This window comes from Podarcis tiliguerta (assembly GCF_965153285.1).
Source record: "Podarcis tiliguerta genome assembly, chromosome: 6".
Classification (NCBI taxonomy): domain Eukaryota; kingdom Metazoa; phylum Chordata; class Lepidosauria; order Squamata; family Lacertidae; genus Podarcis; species Podarcis tiliguerta.
Genome location: NC_139539.1, coordinates 90,224,739 through 90,242,679, shown reverse-complemented (window position 1 = coordinate 90,242,679; position 17,941 = coordinate 90,224,739). Strand labels below are relative to the sequence as shown.

Sequence of the window (17,941 nt, the reverse complement as noted above, 5' to 3'; positions counted from 1 at the left end):
GCTGCCAAGGGCAAGTTGTGGGGGAATCCTTTCTATGTGGGTCTGATGCTGAATCCTCCTCGAGGGGAGAGATGTGTAGGACAGGCTACACAGATGCAATCCAAAGTGGTTCTGTGTCCTTCGCGAGGTATCTCAGCCCCATCGTCCTAATTTATCGCCTCTCGTGAGAAAGGCAGCAATCAGTGGATTAAAACGAGACACAGGCTCTCAGCTCAGGCTCAGGAAACAAAAGCAGAGGAGGACAAGGCAGGAGGATTGCCAGGAAAATCTCAGCTAAAGAGATGCCTTGCGATAATTTTTTTAATGAAGTGATTGAAGTGGCTTAATCGCAGATGAGAAGAGTATTACAAAAACAATATGGTATAACCAGGGAGAAGGGGAAGGAGGCAAAAAGTGAGGTAAAAATATTTGGCTTGGCAAGTGGATTTAAGTCAGAATGTGGAAGGAGAGGGAAAGAGTGGAGAAATAGAGAAGAGACACTTAAAAGATAATGAGAGCTTGAAGCAGATCTGAAACGAAAAAGGGAGTCGAAGGGAAGTGGAGAAACGTGATCACAATGACATGCGCTCTAAAGGAGACCATTGGCCAAATTTTGAATAGGAGTAAGCAAAAGAGGGAAACGGTCAAGGGTGAGGTGTGAGACAGTTCAAGAGAGTTTGAGAAAACTCATGAAGAGGGGAAAGAAACGATGGAAGAAGGCAAATGGGAAATATTTCCATCTGGAGAGATGGAAACCAACATGCCGAAATGGAATAAGTGCCAAAACACAACCAGCCGAGTGAACTGAAAAGGGAAGAGGAAATTAACCAAATGGAAAGAGAAAAGAGCGAGTAAAGGAATCGCTAGTGAAGAGTAGATTAAAGCAGCTTTAAATGGAGTAAATTGCCGTTGGCACCCATTTGTCTCGAGAGACAATGGAGTGCACCTCTGGGGGGTGAAGTCAAACCACTGTGTTAGCAGCACCAAAGTGCCTCACCAATGCATAGCTGTCAAGTTACAGATTTGAAAATAAGGGGCCAGCAGCCTCGAAAAGAAGGGATCAGCAGCCAAAATAAGGGATTTTGGCTTAGCTTATGCATGAATCCACCACTCATGGAGCCATGCTGCTTTGGCTGCCACTGACTGTGTTTTGCAGGGGGTTGGACAAGATGATCCTAAGGGTCTACAGCTCCGACCAAAGAAGAGGGGCAGACAAAACTGATGAACAACGTCGAGATGGCAAAGCTTCCAAGCAGAATTGGAAACCAGGAAGAGGACCTCTTTAATAAAGAATGGGGAAAGTTTATAATTTAGTTGAAAAGCTGTTGTAAAGAGTTACATACATTGGTAGGGTTGACAGAAAACTTGTAGTAAAAATTTGAACTATGGATGGACAAATGATTTATAAAAATAGAGTCATGAAAGGGATGCAGAGGGGGAAATCACTACATTAAGATGCTGCACTGGTTGGAGGGTATGCTAAGCAGCACGTCGGGGCTGCCGTCGTCCTGGTGCGAGGAGTTCCATCGGCCCTTCCCCACCCGAGAGAGAAGGAGGGAGGGAGAGAGACTCGCCCACGCCGCCCGCGAGCCCGGCATGAGGCGGTTGCAGCGGCGGCGCGGCCACTGAAGCACTGCCCTTCTGTGTCCCTCCCCATCCCCTCCTCTTCCTCCTCCCTCAGGCCGCCGCTGCCGCCTCCGGCTTCCCCTGGCAGTGCGGTGGAAGTCTTGCAAGAGAGGGGCTGCCTGCCTGCCCGCCGCCACCTGTCTCTTCACGGCGTGCCCTTGAGGGGGGAAAGGGAGAGACAGAGACGTGGTAGCTTGTGCGCACGCTCTCTTGCGGCAGAGGACCCTGAGCCGCTGCTTCCCTCCCGAGCCGGGCGAGCATGAAACCCGGAAAATTTAAGGGACATCATCAATCTGGGACAGCAGCGGGAAACGGCACTGGGATAAGGGAGTTTCCCGCCAAATAAGGGACGCTTGACAGCTATGCACCAATGGGGTCCAAAGCAGAGATTTATAAGCCTGCTTCTTAAGGAAGCAGGAAACAGGGAAGCCTGTGTACCAGAAGTGTCCTAGGACATAAAACTGGGAAAGTAGGTATGGGCTTTTTAATTAGCTGAACAGAGTTTCTGCCCTTTGGGGAACTTGGTTTCTTAAATGCACACCTTCCCCTTCCTTGTGTCCCTGGTGAGAAAAGCCAATCATGGCTTTCTTCCTTTGGCAACTGAGACAGCGATGGCCATTTCTAGACTGGGAGAGCCTCGCCACATCCATCCACGCAGTGATAATCTCCATGTTGGATCGCTGCAGTCTGCTCTATCTGGGGCCCAGAAAAGCTGCACTTGGTGAAAAATACAGCGATGTGGCTGCTCACTGGGCCAGAATATTATGATCACGTTATATGTCTTGCTGAAAAAATTGCACCGGCTTCCAATTAGCTTCCGGCTCAGTTCAAAGGGCTGGTGTTAGTTATAGGCTCTTGAGACCAGTATAGCTTAAAGTTGTCTCACCCCTGATAACTGTGTTCCTCAAGAGAAGGCCTCCTGCAGATACCAATTCAATAGGAATCATAGAATCATAGAGTTGGAAGAGACCACAAGGGCCATCGAGTCCAACCCCCTGCCAAGCAGGAAACACCATCAGAGCACTCCTGACATATGGTTGTCAAGCCTCTGCTTAAAGACCTCCAAAGAAGGAGACTCCACCACACTCCTTGGCAGCAAATTCCACTGTCGAACAGCTCTTACTGTCAGGAAGTTCTTCCTAATGTTGAGGTGGAATCTTCTTTCTTGTAGTTTGGATCCATTGCTCCGTGTCCGCTTCTCTGGAGCAGCAGCAAACAACCTTTCTCCCTCCTCTATGTGACATCCTTTTATATATTTGAACATGGCTATCATATCACCCCTTAACCTCCTCTTCTCCAGGCTAAACATGCCCAGCTCCCTTAGCCGTTCCTCATAAGGCATCGTTTCCAGGCCTTTGACTATTTTGGTTGCCCTCCTCTGGACACATTCCAGTTTGTCAGTGTCCTTCTTGAACTGTGGTGCCCAGAACTGGACACAGTATCCCATCCCATGCCGTGTTAGAATTGGGATTCTCTCTTACGCTGTGTTTCAGGCAACCACCATCTCGGTTATCATTTCGGCGTCTATTAAAGAACTCGCTTTTCTTTTTCCTTTTTTAAAAATAATTTTTATGTAATTTTCAATTACAATCCAATAATAGCCTCATTATAATACCAAATGATAATACAATTACTAATACCAATCATTCAGGTACCAAATTATATCATTTAGGTGGCCCCCACGTGCTAGATATGATGGTTTGATTATTTAATTTATTTCTGCGTTCTATTAATTTCAATTGCACTCCGGTCAAAATAATCCCTTATACAATACCTATGATATTAACAACATCAATTCATATTGACACATTAAGTGGTTTATAAAAACTACAAGTGAGGCAGTCAGACTATATCCTTGTTCTACTGGTGTGTGGCAATTATTCTGTCCGTGCTGTTTCTTCCTGTCCTTGTAAAATACTACCCGTATTTTTCGCTCCATAATACGCACCTGACCATAAGACGCACCTAGTTTTTAGAGAAGGAAAACAAGGGGGAAAAAATACTCTGAACGAAACAGTGGATGTATGATTTTTGTGGTTCATTCTGTGGCCACAGAAATGTGATTTGATGGTGAATTTGGGGAGACCCAATGCAAAAATCCTGAGGATCCATGTGAATCCGTGCTTAGTAACCACATTTTTGCACCATTGCAGCCCCAGGAAACAGTGGGTGTGTAATTTTTTTGGTGCAGGCTGTAGCCATGGACAAGCTATGTGATCTGAGGGTGAATTTGGGGTGACCCAATGTAAAAATCCTGAGGATCCATGGGCTTTTACCTCCCCCCTCCCAGGCAGCCTCCTTTATCGCTACCGTCCATTATCTCTCTCCTGATCCCACCGATCAGCTGCTTCCTTTCAACACTCCCTTCCCTTTTGTTTGCCTTAGTGTCTTTTTCTTAGCTGGAGCAGTTTTTTGCTCCTCCTTTTCTTCTAATTTCTCTCCTCATTGATTTAGTCTTCCTGTCCTCTCCTTGCAAGTATGCTGTCTTTACCTCCCCACTCCCAGGCAGCCTCCTTTATTGCTAGCGTCCCTTATCTCGCTTCCAATCGCTTGTGATCAGCCGCTTTGTTTCAACACCCACGTCCCTCTTTCAAAAAAAAAAAAGCACGATCTGCTTTTCACCCCTGGGCAATTTGGCTCCAGGGACCACACATTCGCTCCATAAGACGCACAGACATTTCCCCTTACTTTTTAGGAAGAAAAAAATGCGTCTTATGGAGCGAAAAATACGAGTTGTCTACCTTTTCCTGGTTGTTGCTGTTCTCCATCATGCCTCGGGCGGAGCTAATATCCCATTTTTGTTTCAGAAATTCTCCATTGCTCTATCGCGTACTTCATTGCTTTGCAACTTTAACAGCGGCTGCAAAACTCCCACTGTCCCAATAAATAACTTGCTTTCGCCATTTTTTCCTCTCAGCCTGGGAAGGAGAGTGATTTGAAGAACTCACTTTTCCAACAAGCCTCTCAACGGAAGATTTTCATCCCAGCTTGTGTTTATATTGGACTTGAAGTTGTTTTAAAATATGCTTTGGTTATTGATGCACATAGATTAAATCGCCTTGTGTTCTATGGGAAGAAATTCATTCATTAAACAGATAACAAATGCACATGAAAAACAATTGGTCAGGCTACCTGGGTGAAGAGGGATTTTCCTGGCAAATGTCCCACTCACACGGATGCCATTTTGTTTCTTTTCTAGTTGACCAAAATATGTTTGAGAATTCAAACACTACCGCTGCAACAAAGCTGCCGGCTGCCAAATCGGTCTCCCTTCACCCCAGATCCTCCCCCCGTGTGAGCCCTCGAGGCCCCCCCGAGTGGGTGGGGGGCAGCCAGCACTTGAAGAACCTGAGCAAGACGGTGGGTGCGAAAGTCAACGACTTGCTACGCAGGAAAGAGACCAGCAACCACAGCAGCTTTGGGGTAACCGAAGTGAATGAGCGTGCTGGGGCCGCCCTCTCCTGTGGGCAAGGCCAGGACCAGGAGGAATGGTAAGTGGGCTCCATAATAATAATAATAATAATTTATTATTTGTACTCCACCCATCTGGCTGGGTTTCCCCAGCCACTCTGGGCGGCTTCCACAAAGACCAAAAATACACTAAGATGTCACACATTAAAATCTTCCCAGAACGGGGCTGCCTTCAGATGTCTTCTGAATGTCAGGTAGTTGTTTATCTCTTTGACATCTGGTGGGAGGGCGTTCCACAGGGCGGGCGCCACCACCAAGAAGGCTCTCTGCCTGCTTCCCTGTAGCTTTGCTTCTCGCAATGAGGGAACCACCAGAAGGCCCTCAGCACTGGACCTCAGCGTCTGGGCAGAACGATGGGGGTGGAGACGCTCCTTCAGGTATACTGGGCTGAGGCCATGTAGAGCTTTAAAGGTCAGCACCAACACTTTGAATTGTGCTCGGAAACGTACTGGGAGCCAATGTAGGTCTTTCAAGACAGGTGTTATGTGGTCTCGGCGGCCACCCCCAGTCACCAGTCTAGCTGCCGCATTCTGGATTAGTTGTAGTTTCCGGGTCATCTTCAAAGTTAGCCCCATGTAGAGCTCCATAGCCATTAGTCGTCACTACTGTGTGCGGCTTCCGCAGGTCACAGATATAGGAATTTGGGACTTTACCTTAACCTCCCCCCCCCCCCACTGCCAGAGGACACGGGTGACGCTGTGGTCTAAACCACCTTTACCTCAGAGCCTGAGGTAAAATATTTTTACCTCGGTTTTTGCCTCCTTCCCCTTCTCCCTGATTATACCATATTGTTTTTGTAATACTCTTCTCATCTGCGATTAAGCCACTTCAATCACTTCATTAAAAAAATTATCGCAAGGCATCTCTTTAGCTGAGATTTTCCTGGCAATCCTCCTGCCTTGTCCTCCTCTGCTTTTGTTTCCTGAGCCTGAGCTGAGAGCCTGTGTCTCGTTTTAATCCACCGATTGCTTCCTTTCTCACGAGAGGCGATAAATTAGGACGATGGGGCTGAGATACCTCGCGAAGGACACAGAACCACTTTGGATTGCATCTGTGTAGCCTGTCCTACGCATCTCTCCCCTTGAGGAGGATTCAGCATGAGACCCACATAGAAAGGATTCCCCCACAACTTGCCCTGGCAGCCGGCAGCCTCTACAAAGTCATGCCCAGGTGCCAGCAGTCGCTGTTTGTTAGGTCAGGAGATGATGTCACAAGGCCAGCTGGCTACCTGGTCCTTTGCCCGGAGAAAGCTTTGCACCACAAATGGGCCCTTTTAGTGAAGGAGTGTCTGAGAGGGCATGGAAAATTTTTCCCTCTTGACAATCTCTGGGCCACGTCTCCCCAGCTTTGCCCTGAAGAGTGTACCTGACTTAACATGCCCCGTGCACAAAAGCAGCTTGCCAGGTGAGCTGGGGGGGAGGGGGGAGTGCTGGGAAAAGGTACCCCCGGAACAGTTTGAGCAGAAGCAAATGTTTTCTGAATGAAATGTGAAATGGGGTAGAAGGATGAGGAGTAACCTAGCCTGCGGTAGTATAGGAATGCATGGGACGCGGGTGGCACTGTGGTCTAAACCACCGAGCCTCTTGGGCTTGCTGATCAGAAGCTTGGCGGTTCAAATCCCCATGACGGGGTGAGCTCCCATTGCTCTGTCCCAGCTCCTGTCAACCTAGCAGTTTGAAAGCACGCCAGCGCAAGTAGATAAACAGGTATTACTGTGGCGGGAAGTAAATGGTGTTTTCATGCGCTCTGGCTACAATCACAGTGTTCCGTTGCACTAGATGCAGTTTAGTCCTGCTGGCCACATGACCCAGAAAGCTACCAGTGGACAAACGCCGGCTCCCTTGGCCTGAAAGCAAGATGAGGGCTGCAACCCCATAGTTGCCCTTGACTGGACTAAACTGTCCAGGGCAGGCATAGGCAAACTCGACCCTCCAGATGTTTTGGGACTACAACTCCCATCATCCCTAGCTATCAGGACCAGTGGTCAGGGATGATGGGAACTGTTGTCTCAAAACATCTGGAGGGCCGAGTTTGCCTATGTCCAGGGGTACCTTTACCTTTTTGCTGCCAGAGGACTCTTGGCTGTGCTGCGCTGGGGCTGGAGTTGGAATCATGACAACATCTGAACTCCCAAAGCTCATAACCCCCATGGGCTCACACCTTTCAGAGGTTTAAGTCCCAGGACATCCAGCTAACAGAAGGTTGTGAAAGTGGTACTAGGCCATTTTTCCCATCGCTACACTTGATTTAGGGACGTGGCTGGCCCTGTGGGTTAAACCACAGAGCCTAGGACTTGCCGATCAGAAGGTCGGCGGTTCGAATCCCCGCGACGGGGTGAGCTCCCGTTGTTCGGTCCCTGCTCCTGCCCACCTAGCATTTCGAAAGCACAATGTGCAAGTAGATAAATAGGTACCACTCCGGCGGGAAGGTAAACAGCGTTTCCGCGTGCTGCTCTGGTTCACTAGAAGCGGCTTAGTCCTGCTGGCCACATGACCCGGAAGCTGTACGCCGGCTCCCTCGGCCAATAAAGCGAGATGAGCGCCGCAACCCCAGAGTCGGCCACACTTGATTTACTTGTGTACCAGAAAGCAGTGCACCACAATAGTTAGGCGGAAATGGGATGGGACTCTCCACCAGATCAGCCCTGGGCTGGAAAAAGAACCAAGGAGCTGCGCTCTTAGGAGGTGTATTCCTTCCAAGAGCTGGAAGAAGTTGTGCCACTTTTTAAGCTGTGCTGCCCCGGTATGCGAAGTGCTGACAGTCTTCTGCATGCTACACATTCTAGCTTTGGTCGAAATGGAAGCCATTAGCTCTTGCCATCTTGTTTCTTAGAAAGAAGCTGGTGACACGGAAGACCTGTGAGCCATGATTGTTTTCAAGCCACGCTTTTCAAAGGATTCGGTAATGCACCGTTCTCACTGAGTGCCTCCCTTAACCCTTTCTCCTTATGCTTGTAGGCAGGCTCCCGTCGATGCCATTCCAAGGCTCAACCCACCCCCGGAGATTGTCAAGAAGCGCACCCCAAGAGCTCTGAAGACCACCCAAGATATGCTGATTGCCTCCCAGCCATTGGTAGGTAACGTCGAAGCTTCTTTCCCAGAGGGATGCCAGGATCATGAATGCCAGCCTTCCAGGAGAGAGGCAGCGCGGAGCGGAATTGGTTTGTTGACGCAGGAGGAGGTTGGGACCAGCCACAGCCGGGCCTGTGGAGTGCCTGATCTCATCTATAAGGAGAATTTGGAGCCTAAACTAAACACTGCTTACAGGATACCTCCCTCCCCAGAAAATGTGGCACTCAGTTTGAGTGCGGACAAGATCCCTCCCGAATGCCAGTTCGAGAGCAACGTGGGCCCCTCAATGGCAGAGACGTCCACCCTGGAAGCTGAAGGTCACAGTCCAGATTTGCTGTCGTTTGAGTAGAAACATCTCAGCTGCTCCCGTTTCATAGCAAGACTGTCCCTGCTTCGGCAGCTCCTTTCTAACATTTATTGAGCTTGATGGCGGAACGGACCCCACATCACCAGAGGACAGCTCCAGTCGGGTAAAGTTGTGGGCAGGAGGTCGAGAAAGGCAGGTGTCCTTTCCAGCACCCTGAAATGTTTGCATTGGGCGTGGGAAGCCAGCCATTTGGGGCTCTGGGCTGCCTGGGCTGCTCTGCTAACCGGTGGAGCATCTGTGGACCCTCCTGAGCAAACATCACCTCCGTTGGGGCGTTGGGAATGCTGAAACTGCAAAGGCAGAATGAGAATCACTTCCCTCCAGAGACTGGTCCTTGTGAGCAGAACTGGAAAGTGCTGTTGTTTAGCTGTTGTCCGGCTGTTTTACCGTAGCGCTGTGCCTTCTTCATGCCAGTTCTGCCACCCGGGACTCTGATCCCTACAGCTGTCTATATTTATCGGAGCTTCACGGTGGCTGGTGAGCAATTCAGAGTCAAATCACCACTGTGCCGGTAGCCTTGCCAGTCACTAGCCTTGCCACCTAGGAGTCTCCTGTCATGAAGCATCTTCATCTCATGCCGAACTTCTGCATAAGGAAGCACTTTAAGCCAGCTTCGTTGACGAATCCCTTAAAACCTCACGGTGAGAAGCAAAAGGATCTTCTGCTTACAGCCACTCTCACAGTCTTGTTCCTGTTACTCCTCTGCTCGGACCAAGACCTACTTTCCTTCTTCTATTTGAGCTGCGTTTGACTCCAACAGGCCTTCTAATAAAACTCTTCTTTCTGGAATTCCTGGCAGAGTCCTATTTATTCAGGTGACCGGGGACCTTAATCTCTCTTGCCAAGTTTATGTTCTCATTAAGCACACAAGATTCCTAGACCTTGTGGTGGGGAAATCCTTGAGGATTCTGCTCAAGAGCCGCCTGTCCTGTCCGTGTCTTCCAGGAATACAGTCTTTGCTGCTTCTATCTCCCTTAGGAGTGTACCTCATTGTCTTTCTAGAAGTCTTCAGTCCTGGCCTTAACCTTCCCTTCCCCTCCTTTGCTGTCCAGACTCAGCACTGGGTGTTTTCAAGCCAAAGAGAGAGCAATGAGCAGCTTGTACTGAAATCAATGTGCTCTCTGTCATCTGCTGGTGTTGCCTTTACTCTTCCTCTCACTTTACCTCAGGATCTGAAGATGGCAAAAGCCCCTTCCATCTGACTTGCACTACAGATGCCCAGCTACATTTCAGATGGATGGCAAGCATTTTCAGCAATGCTATTTGCAAATGCCAATCAAACGGCTTTAACTCCGTTGTGCGTGAAGAGCCGATGAAATGCCACAGCTGCACGATCGCCACAGACGCTCAGATGATTTCCAAACAGTCTCAGGCCACCAAACATTCTGGACAAAGGAGTTCCACCTCGCTGGTGAATTTTCACATACCTGGTTACATCATTTGTCTTTTATACAAGCATTTGAAATTCAGCAAACCTTCCTATTTATCGCCAAAGTGTTTATGTTACTTAGCAAGTTTTATATACATACCACTTAATCAGAAAAAACAATCTCTTAACGGTTTACATAAAATGGTACAAATGTTAAATGTTATACTTGGATTTCAATGTGCAATTTTTAATTAACATTGGTAAGGCTCTCCCCCATTCCCCTTTTTTTTAATCTCTCAATTTTGCTGGGTTTGAAGTGAGAAATTCCACAAGAAGTCAGTTACTGAAAAGTACTAATAACGACTGCACAATATATCAAATGCTGTAAGAAGAATTATACACAGAGAGAGAGAAAGATTAGGTGTGTGCCTAAGAGTCAGGCAAATTCCCAATCTGAATCAAGCTGATTTAGAGAAATTCAGGAGGTGTCCGAGCCAAACTGGGCTCCCTCCAAAATGTTCCAAACCAAATTAGGTCCCCTCAAAGCCTTGCGCACATTAATCCAGAGATTTGGAGGCAGAGAGAGAGAGAGAGAGAGAGAGGGGGGGGGGCAGTGTATCTGCAAAAACTGCAGCATTTATTCCCAAGTTTGCTTTTATCAGGAAAACACAAGGGTGGAAAATGTGGGGCCGTAGTTTTGTGATGGACAGCTTTCACTTTTAGCTGGGGAAACTTTCCCAGGGTTCTCCTTTCTTCCTTCCCGTCGCAGTGCTTTTGGGACGGATGCAGAAGCAACTTGTCAGAGGCTGATCCTGTGCTTTCAGTGCATTTTGCAGCTACATGTCTGTGGTGGCGGCAGCACACAGTGCTCCTAAGGATGCTCAAGGCCTGTCTCCACTGCTGCGCTTTCCGTGGTTGGCTGATGCTGGCACCAACACCCCTGGCAGCGCATGGAGTTCCACAGGGTCCCCACAAACTGAATCAAGCTGTGCCAGCTCCCCTGGTTGCCTGGCAGCGAAGGGCACGGCACCCCTTCTAAAGGCAACTTAATAATAGAGGACCACGGGTGCCAGGCAGCCAGCCTGGCTTGCCATTCTGCTGCCTCCTCTCCCACTGCTTAGCATAAAGGCCAGGAAAGCGCTCAGCATCTTGCTCTAAAACAGAGAGTGGATTGGATACCTGTTCTCGGGCTGAAAGAATAAAAGTGTGAGGGGGTGGCCTGGGGGCAGCCAGGGTTGTATGGTTGCACTAAGCACTAATATAACACTGTGCGGGTGTGTATGTGTGTGGAGCACAGTCACACAACACAGAACGCAGCAAATTGCCTACAAAACGGAGAGGGGGGTCCCTTTTAGAAACACCCCAACTTTAAAGTGCAGTCTGTACGTTAATGTATTTTATTCTGCCAGGGATGAAACACTTTAAAGTTTCTTTCTGCAGTGTTTTCAGCTGAGCAGGAAAACTAAAAGCACCCTAAAAGTGTTTTTCATTCATCTTTACAGTTTTGCTGCCTTCTTTACTGTATATGGATATAAATTGCCCACAAATCACAGAAGGGAGAAGGAAGTAAATTCCTTTTCAGTGCCCCCCCCCCCTTTAACATACCTAGCACAAAAAATCCCTGCACCCGTCCATCTGAAATTTTCCAGGTTTCTTACCAAAGGCACTTCTCTGTTTTCATACAAACTGACCCCAGAATAGGGGAGGTTAAGTTACACCTTTTGAAAACTACCCTCAAACTTGCAGAATAAGCCATCCTTCTCAAATTTGGTGGCAATGATCTTCTCGGAAGGGACTTCTAGGCCTGGAAATTTCATCCAGAAAAGTTTATTAAAATAATAATAATAAGCCAATGTATCAAAGATGCCCAACACACACAAAAAATCTCCAGTTACTTATCTGGAATCCTTGGCCCAACAACTGATGCTGCAATGCTCCCTGAATGTTATGAAAGGTTATAGGACGCGGGTGGCGCTGTGGTCTAAACCACTGAACCTCTTGGGCAAGGGTAGGCAAACTAAAGCCCGGGGGCCAGATCCGGCCCAATCGCCTTCTAAATCCGGCCTGCGGGCGGTCCGGGAATCAGCATGTTTTTAATATGAGTAGAATGTGTCCTTTTCTTTAAAATGCATCTCTGGGTTATTTGTGGGGCATAGGAATTCATTCATATTTTTTTTCCAAAATATAGTCCAGTGCCCCACAAGGTCTGAGGGACAGTGGACTGGCCCCCTGCTGAAAAAATTTGCTGTCCCCTGCTCTTGGGCTTGCTGATCGGAAGGTCAGCAGTTCGAATCCCCGCAACGGAGAGAGCTCCCGTGGCTCTGTCCCAGCTCCTGCCAACCTAGCAGTTTGAAAGCACACCAGTGCAAGTAGATAAATAGGTACCACTGCAGCAGGAAGGTAAACGGCGTTTCCATGCGTTCTGGCTTCCATTACAGTGTTCTGTTGCGCCAGAAGCCGTTTAGTCCTGCTGGCCACATGACCCGGAAAGTTGTCTGTGAACCAACGCCAGCTCCCTCCGCCTGAAAGCAAGATGAGTGCCACAACCCCATAGTCACCTTGAACTGGACTTAACCATCCAGGTGTCCTGTACCTTTTTTTTAACCTATGAAAGGAACCATGATGGGACTAGGAAGCAACACTGCAAGCTTGCTGTCAGATACCAGCTACTGAAGTAAAATATTACTGAGCATGAACTATGCACATCAGATATTTAGAGAATATTTTCTTTTAACATTTGTAAATAATAATTATCAGAATTTTTGGAAGCAACACTCTTAGGACGGGCAGAAATTCAGCAGATGATGTTTTCCCCATCGTTGCTACTGAATTCTTATTACCTAGCCCTTAAGACATAGTGCCTCTTTTAAGAAACAAAAAACACAAAACCTATTTAGACACAACTAAACCCAGTGGAATCATTGCGCTGAAGCACACCAACTCTTTATAGGACTGGACTGTGATCCATCCAGCTCCTCTGAGCGAATTGTAATTCTGGGTAATAGGTCTACTCAGATTGAAGTTTGCGTGTGAGCAGTTTGGGCACGTATGGGTTTAGGTACAGTTAAAGAAACATGGTTAAACATTGTGCAGCGTTGCCTTGTGCATATTTTCTCAGAAGTAAAGCCCCCGGTGGTGTTCAGTGGGGGCCTACTCACAAACAAGTGTGCACAGAACTGCAGCCTCATTTTCCTGAGAAAAGAATTACCTGGGGAAAGTATGAAAGTCAAATCAACTCCTGTTGAAGCGCATTCATTCTTCAGATGTCTTAACGTTGTCGCTCAGATACCTGTTTCGGATATGTATGTGTTTATGCGTATGTCCTATATGAAATTATAATGTATTTTGTACTGATATGTAGAAATTGAAGAAAGTAATCTTCATCACTTTTTAATGAAGGAGAATCTGCAACAGCACTAGCATTTGAAAATCACAGGTTTTGCAAGAAAAACGATAGAGCTTTTAAACTCTGTAATCTAACTGTGTTCTGGTGTGGGCAGTTCGTATTGCACAATAAACTCTTTTCACCTTATGAGTTGCGGTGGTTTTCCCCTCCTCTCCGTAAACTGAAAAACCGCGAAAACAGGTTGCCTAAAGCGGAGTTTCTCTTGCTGTATAAGTCTGCCTGACCTTGCACACACCTTAAGCCTTAAAATCTTAAGCATGGTGCAAAAATCTTCCTTTTCTGTTGCATTTCTTATGTGTAGAAAGGATCCTAAAAGAAGGCATGGCTGGCTGCAAAACTTGAATACCAACACTGCACACCAACAGAAATCCTTGCAGGTAATCTGTTTTATGTGTATAAAAAGAAACACAACCACTAGCATCCCCTCAAACTGCACCCTTAAAAATATTTTATCTCCACCCAAAGTTTTTTCAGTGCAGCTGTGGCTTCATTCAAATGCTGGACTCTCCATAGACCATTTTCTAGTCTTGTCTACAGAGGCACCTATGTAGATGGTCACAGTTTGAAAAGCAAGCACAGAATAGGGATGGTTTTGCTGTATCAAGGTAGTTCTTGCACTTTAAAGCTTTAGGTTAGTTGGACTGCCATCTTCTGGCAGTTTTCTGTAACTCTTCACACAATAAAGGCAGGTGCCAGAAAAGACTGTTGTTCATCTGGGGAATCCCTCTATATCTTAAGAATTAAAATACATGTGATGGTACCACTACCATGTCCTCCTTTGAAAGGAAGCAGGTGCTGATTTTTATGAGATTTATAGCGCAGCATATCTTGGATTCAAATCTTCACAGGCAACTCAACTTATTTGTTCATTAGCCTTTTTAAATTTATTTTTTGCCATCACCTACACCAGCTCAAGGGTGGCGCTGTAGGTTAAACCACAGAGCCTAGGGCTTGCCGATCAGAAGGTCAGCGGTTCGAATCCCCACGACGGGGTGTGCTCCCGTTGCTCAGCCCCTGCTCCTGCCGACCTAGCAGTTCGAAAGCACATCCAAATGCAAGTAGATAAATAGGTACCGCTCCGGCGGGAAGGTAAACAGCATTTCTGTGCGCTGCTCTGGTTTGCCAGAAGCGGCTTAGTCATGCTGGCCACGTGACCCGGAAGCTGTATGCCGGCTCCCTCGGCCAATAAAGCGAGATGAACGCCGCAACCCCAAAGTCGGCCACGACTGGACCTAATGGTCAGGGGTCCCTTTACATTTACACCAGCTCAAAGGCATTTGCCACAGAAAATTAAGCATTAATCTTGACTATTGTTCTGTCTCATAAATATTATGGGAAATGCAAAGTACAGTCCAATGCTATTCCCAGAGCATTCGCTCATCTCTTCTGGAGAAAACATCTCATTAACGTAGTCTCCATGTTGGAGAATGTTAGCAGTATCGGATTTTGATGCAGATGCTAAAAGCTCCAGCATGCTTGCTGCAACTTCACTAATATCCTTGTCTAAATTTGACTTAATTCCCTGCAGTGTGCCTATTACAGTGGTACCTCGGGTTACATACGTTTCAGGTTACATGCGCTTCAGGTTACACACTCCGCTAACCCAGAAATAGTGCTTCAGGTTAAGAACTTTGCTTCAGGATAGAAACAGAAATCGTGCTCCAGCGGCGCGGCAGCAGCAGAAGGCCCCATTAACTAAAGTGGTGCTTCAGGTTAAGAACAGTTTCAGGTTAAGAACAGACCTCCAGAACGAATTAAGTACTTAACCTGAGGTGCCACTGTACGCTTTACAGTTCCGAAGCCTATAGAGTACATTCAAGTGAGCTTATTTCAGGATTGAGGCCCAAATGCTGTTGTTTGTTTGTTTGTTTGTTTGTTTGAAGGAGCAAAAGTGGCTCCTTTTAATCCACATCTTGAAGACATCTTAAATCTCCTGGCTCCTTTTAATCCACATCTTGAGGACTTGAACGGCACTTAAATTGCTGGATAAAAGCTTGAAATTAGGGCTACAGTAGGCTTTTGTTGTAGGATTAAGGAAAAAATGCATTGCACTCTTTCCCCACCACAGTCTGCTCAAAACCTTTAAAGGCCAGGAGATTTAAAAGAGAGAACATATTGCTGAGAGAAACCAGATATCCAGGTACTTGATAAGGCATACCTTCCCCAAAACATTATGCTACCCCATCTATTAATAGCATCTTTGAATCAAGTCACAGGGAGATGCAGCTATTCAGTGTGTCATGGAGAGCTGATTCCTAAAATAGAAGCTCCGTAATCTTTTATGATTCTCTAATAGGAGGTTTCGTCACATACATGCTTATGTTCAGGTAGCTCTGTCCAACAAAGCAAGACCAATGCCAAAATTAAATTAGGGGGGAAATAGTATTATCTGTCCTCGCTTCGCTTTTAATGGTTCCTTTTCTGATTATATTTCCCACGTAACCATATATACACAGCGGCTTCACACTTTTACTGTAGCAGCTAGCTACGTAACCAGAAAAGCCGTGAGAGGAGTGGTCCGTTTCCTTTCAAAGCAATTTAAACATTTCTGAACCCAGATTTGGATGGGTCATTTGAACGCGAACAACAGGGGAGGAAGTCTACAAGTTGCATCTGAGTCTTTGATTTCCCGCACATTTGCAAGAGAGTTGATTGCATCCAAGTGTTGATGCTAATCAGATACTTAAGAGACCACCATATTATATCTCTTTTCTATATCTTTGGCGATCACGCATAGCCGAGTAATAATAATAATAATAATAATAATAATATATTTGTACCCCGCCCATCTGGCTGGGGCTCCCCAGTCACTCTGGGCGGCTTCCAACAAAGATTAAAAATACATTAAAATGTCACACATTAAAGACTTCCCTAAACAGAAAGATTGTCTTCCATGAACACAGTCTTCTTAACAGTGAGTGCATAAGTGATTGTGGAGGCCAATTCTGGATCCAAACATCCTTCCACAGTGGGGATATAGGTTTCTGGGCATGAGTTGATCACGGTGTGGATTTGCCAAGCGTTCCTTCCTCTTAGCATGTTTCTCCCTTTCGTCCTGAGTTCGAGCGTCTTCAAAGCCCACGACACCTTTGGCTGTTCTCCAGCTGGAGCGCTCGCAGGCCAGTGTTTCCCAGTTGCCAGTGTTTATACTACATTTTTTTAGATTTGCCTTGATTCTTTAAACCTCTTTTGTTGATCACTAGCATTACGCTTTCCGTTTTTAAGTTCGGAAAGAGTAGTTGCTTTGGAAGACAATCATCAGGCATCCGAACAATGTGACCAGTCTGACAAAGCTGAGGTTTGTTTTTTAATATTTTATTAAGTTTTACAATTTTATACTCATTAGAATCTCTAAGAAAAAGAAAAAATACAATTTCCATATTCCCCACCCCCATGTCTTTGCTCAACTTCCTCTTCTGGTTTTTTACGTTTTACTTCTCCTGCTTGCTTTATTATACCTTAATATTACATTCTTTAGATTAAATATTGTTCTATTCTTATCCTTTTTATACCGTAATTGTTTTCAAATTGCCTCTTACACTTTATCATTTCCCAATTTTTACACCTCACTCTCTAAGTTCGTTTTGTTAATTGTGTTTACTCAAACCCTGCTAGTGAGTTCACTTCTTTACAGTGTTTTTGCAAGTACCACATAAATGGTTCCCAGCCTTTTTTAAATTCTCTATTTTCTTTGTCTCTTAAGTTTCCCAGTTAGCTTCGCCATTTCCACATAGTCCATCAGTTTTTCCTTGCCGTTCTTCTTTAGTTGGTATCTAGTCTTTCCATTTTTGGGCTAGTAGTATCCTAGCTGCTGTTGTGGCATACATAAGTAGTTTCTTCTGTTCCTTTGGCAAGTCTTGACCTATAGGTAAAGGTAAAGGTACCCCTGATTGTTAGGTCCAGTCGTGAACGACTCTGGGGTTGCAGCTCATCTCGCTTTATTGGCCGGGTCATGTGGCCAGCATGACTAAGCCGCTTCTGGCGAACCAGAGCAGTGCACAGAAATGCCGTTTACCTTCCCGCCAGAGCAGTACCTATTTATCTACTTGCACTTTGATGTGCTTTCAAACTGCTAGGTTGGCAGGAGCAGGGACCGAGCAACGGGGGTTATCCGCGTCAGGGGGATTCAAACCACCAACCTTCTGATCAGCAAGTCGTAGGCTCTGTGGGACCCGTGTCCCAGTCTTGACCTATAATGCCTAGCAAAAAAGCTTCTGGTCTTTTAACAAAGGTTATCTTAAACATATTGGGATGCGGGTGGCGCTGTGGGTAAAACCTCAGCGCCTAGGACTTGCCAATCGCATGGTTGGCGGTTCGAATCCCCGCGGCGGAGTGAGCTCCCATCCTTCGGTCCCAGCGCCTGCCAACCTAGCAGTTCGAAAGCACCCCCGGGTGCAAGTAGATAAATAGGGACCGCTTACCAGCGGGAAGGTAAACGGCGTTCCATGTGCTGCGCTGGCTCTCCAGATGCAGCTTCGTCACGCTGGCCACGTGACCCGGAAGTGTCTGCGAACAGCACTGGCTCCCGGCCTATAGAGTGAGATGAGCGCACAACCCTAGAGTCTGGCAAGACTGGCCCGTACGGGCAGGGGTACCTTTACCTTTACCTATCTTAAACATTCATGTCATTCAACGAAGTTGATGTTGAAGAA

At 46.7% G+C, this 17,941-nt stretch overlaps 1 protein-coding gene and 1 long non-coding RNA gene across 2 annotated transcripts; one reads left to right on the top strand and one right to left on the bottom strand.

Annotated features, from left to right (window-relative positions):
- Positions 1-3,216: 3,216 nt before the first annotated feature.
- Positions 3,217-6,216, bottom strand: LOC310680128. Its single transcript, XR_014512650.1, has 3 exons — positions 6,094-6,216; positions 4,347-4,671; positions 3,217-3,570 (listed from the first exon to the last, which is right to left on the bottom strand). It is a non-coding gene; the product is annotated as an uncharacterized lncRNA (long non-coding RNA).
- On the top strand, positions 4,805-13,415 carry LOC310680108 (uncharacterized protein C1orf226). The gene is made up of 2 exons (XM_083446383.1): positions 4,805-5,096; positions 8,034-13,415. Exons 1-2 carry the CDS (start codon positions 4,816-4,818, stop codon positions 8,494-8,496), a joined length of 744 nt encoding a protein of 247 aa, XP_083302509.1. The 5' UTR covers positions 4,805-4,815; the 3' UTR covers positions 8,497-13,415.
- The last annotated feature ends 4,526 nt before the right edge of the window (positions 13,416-17,941 follow it).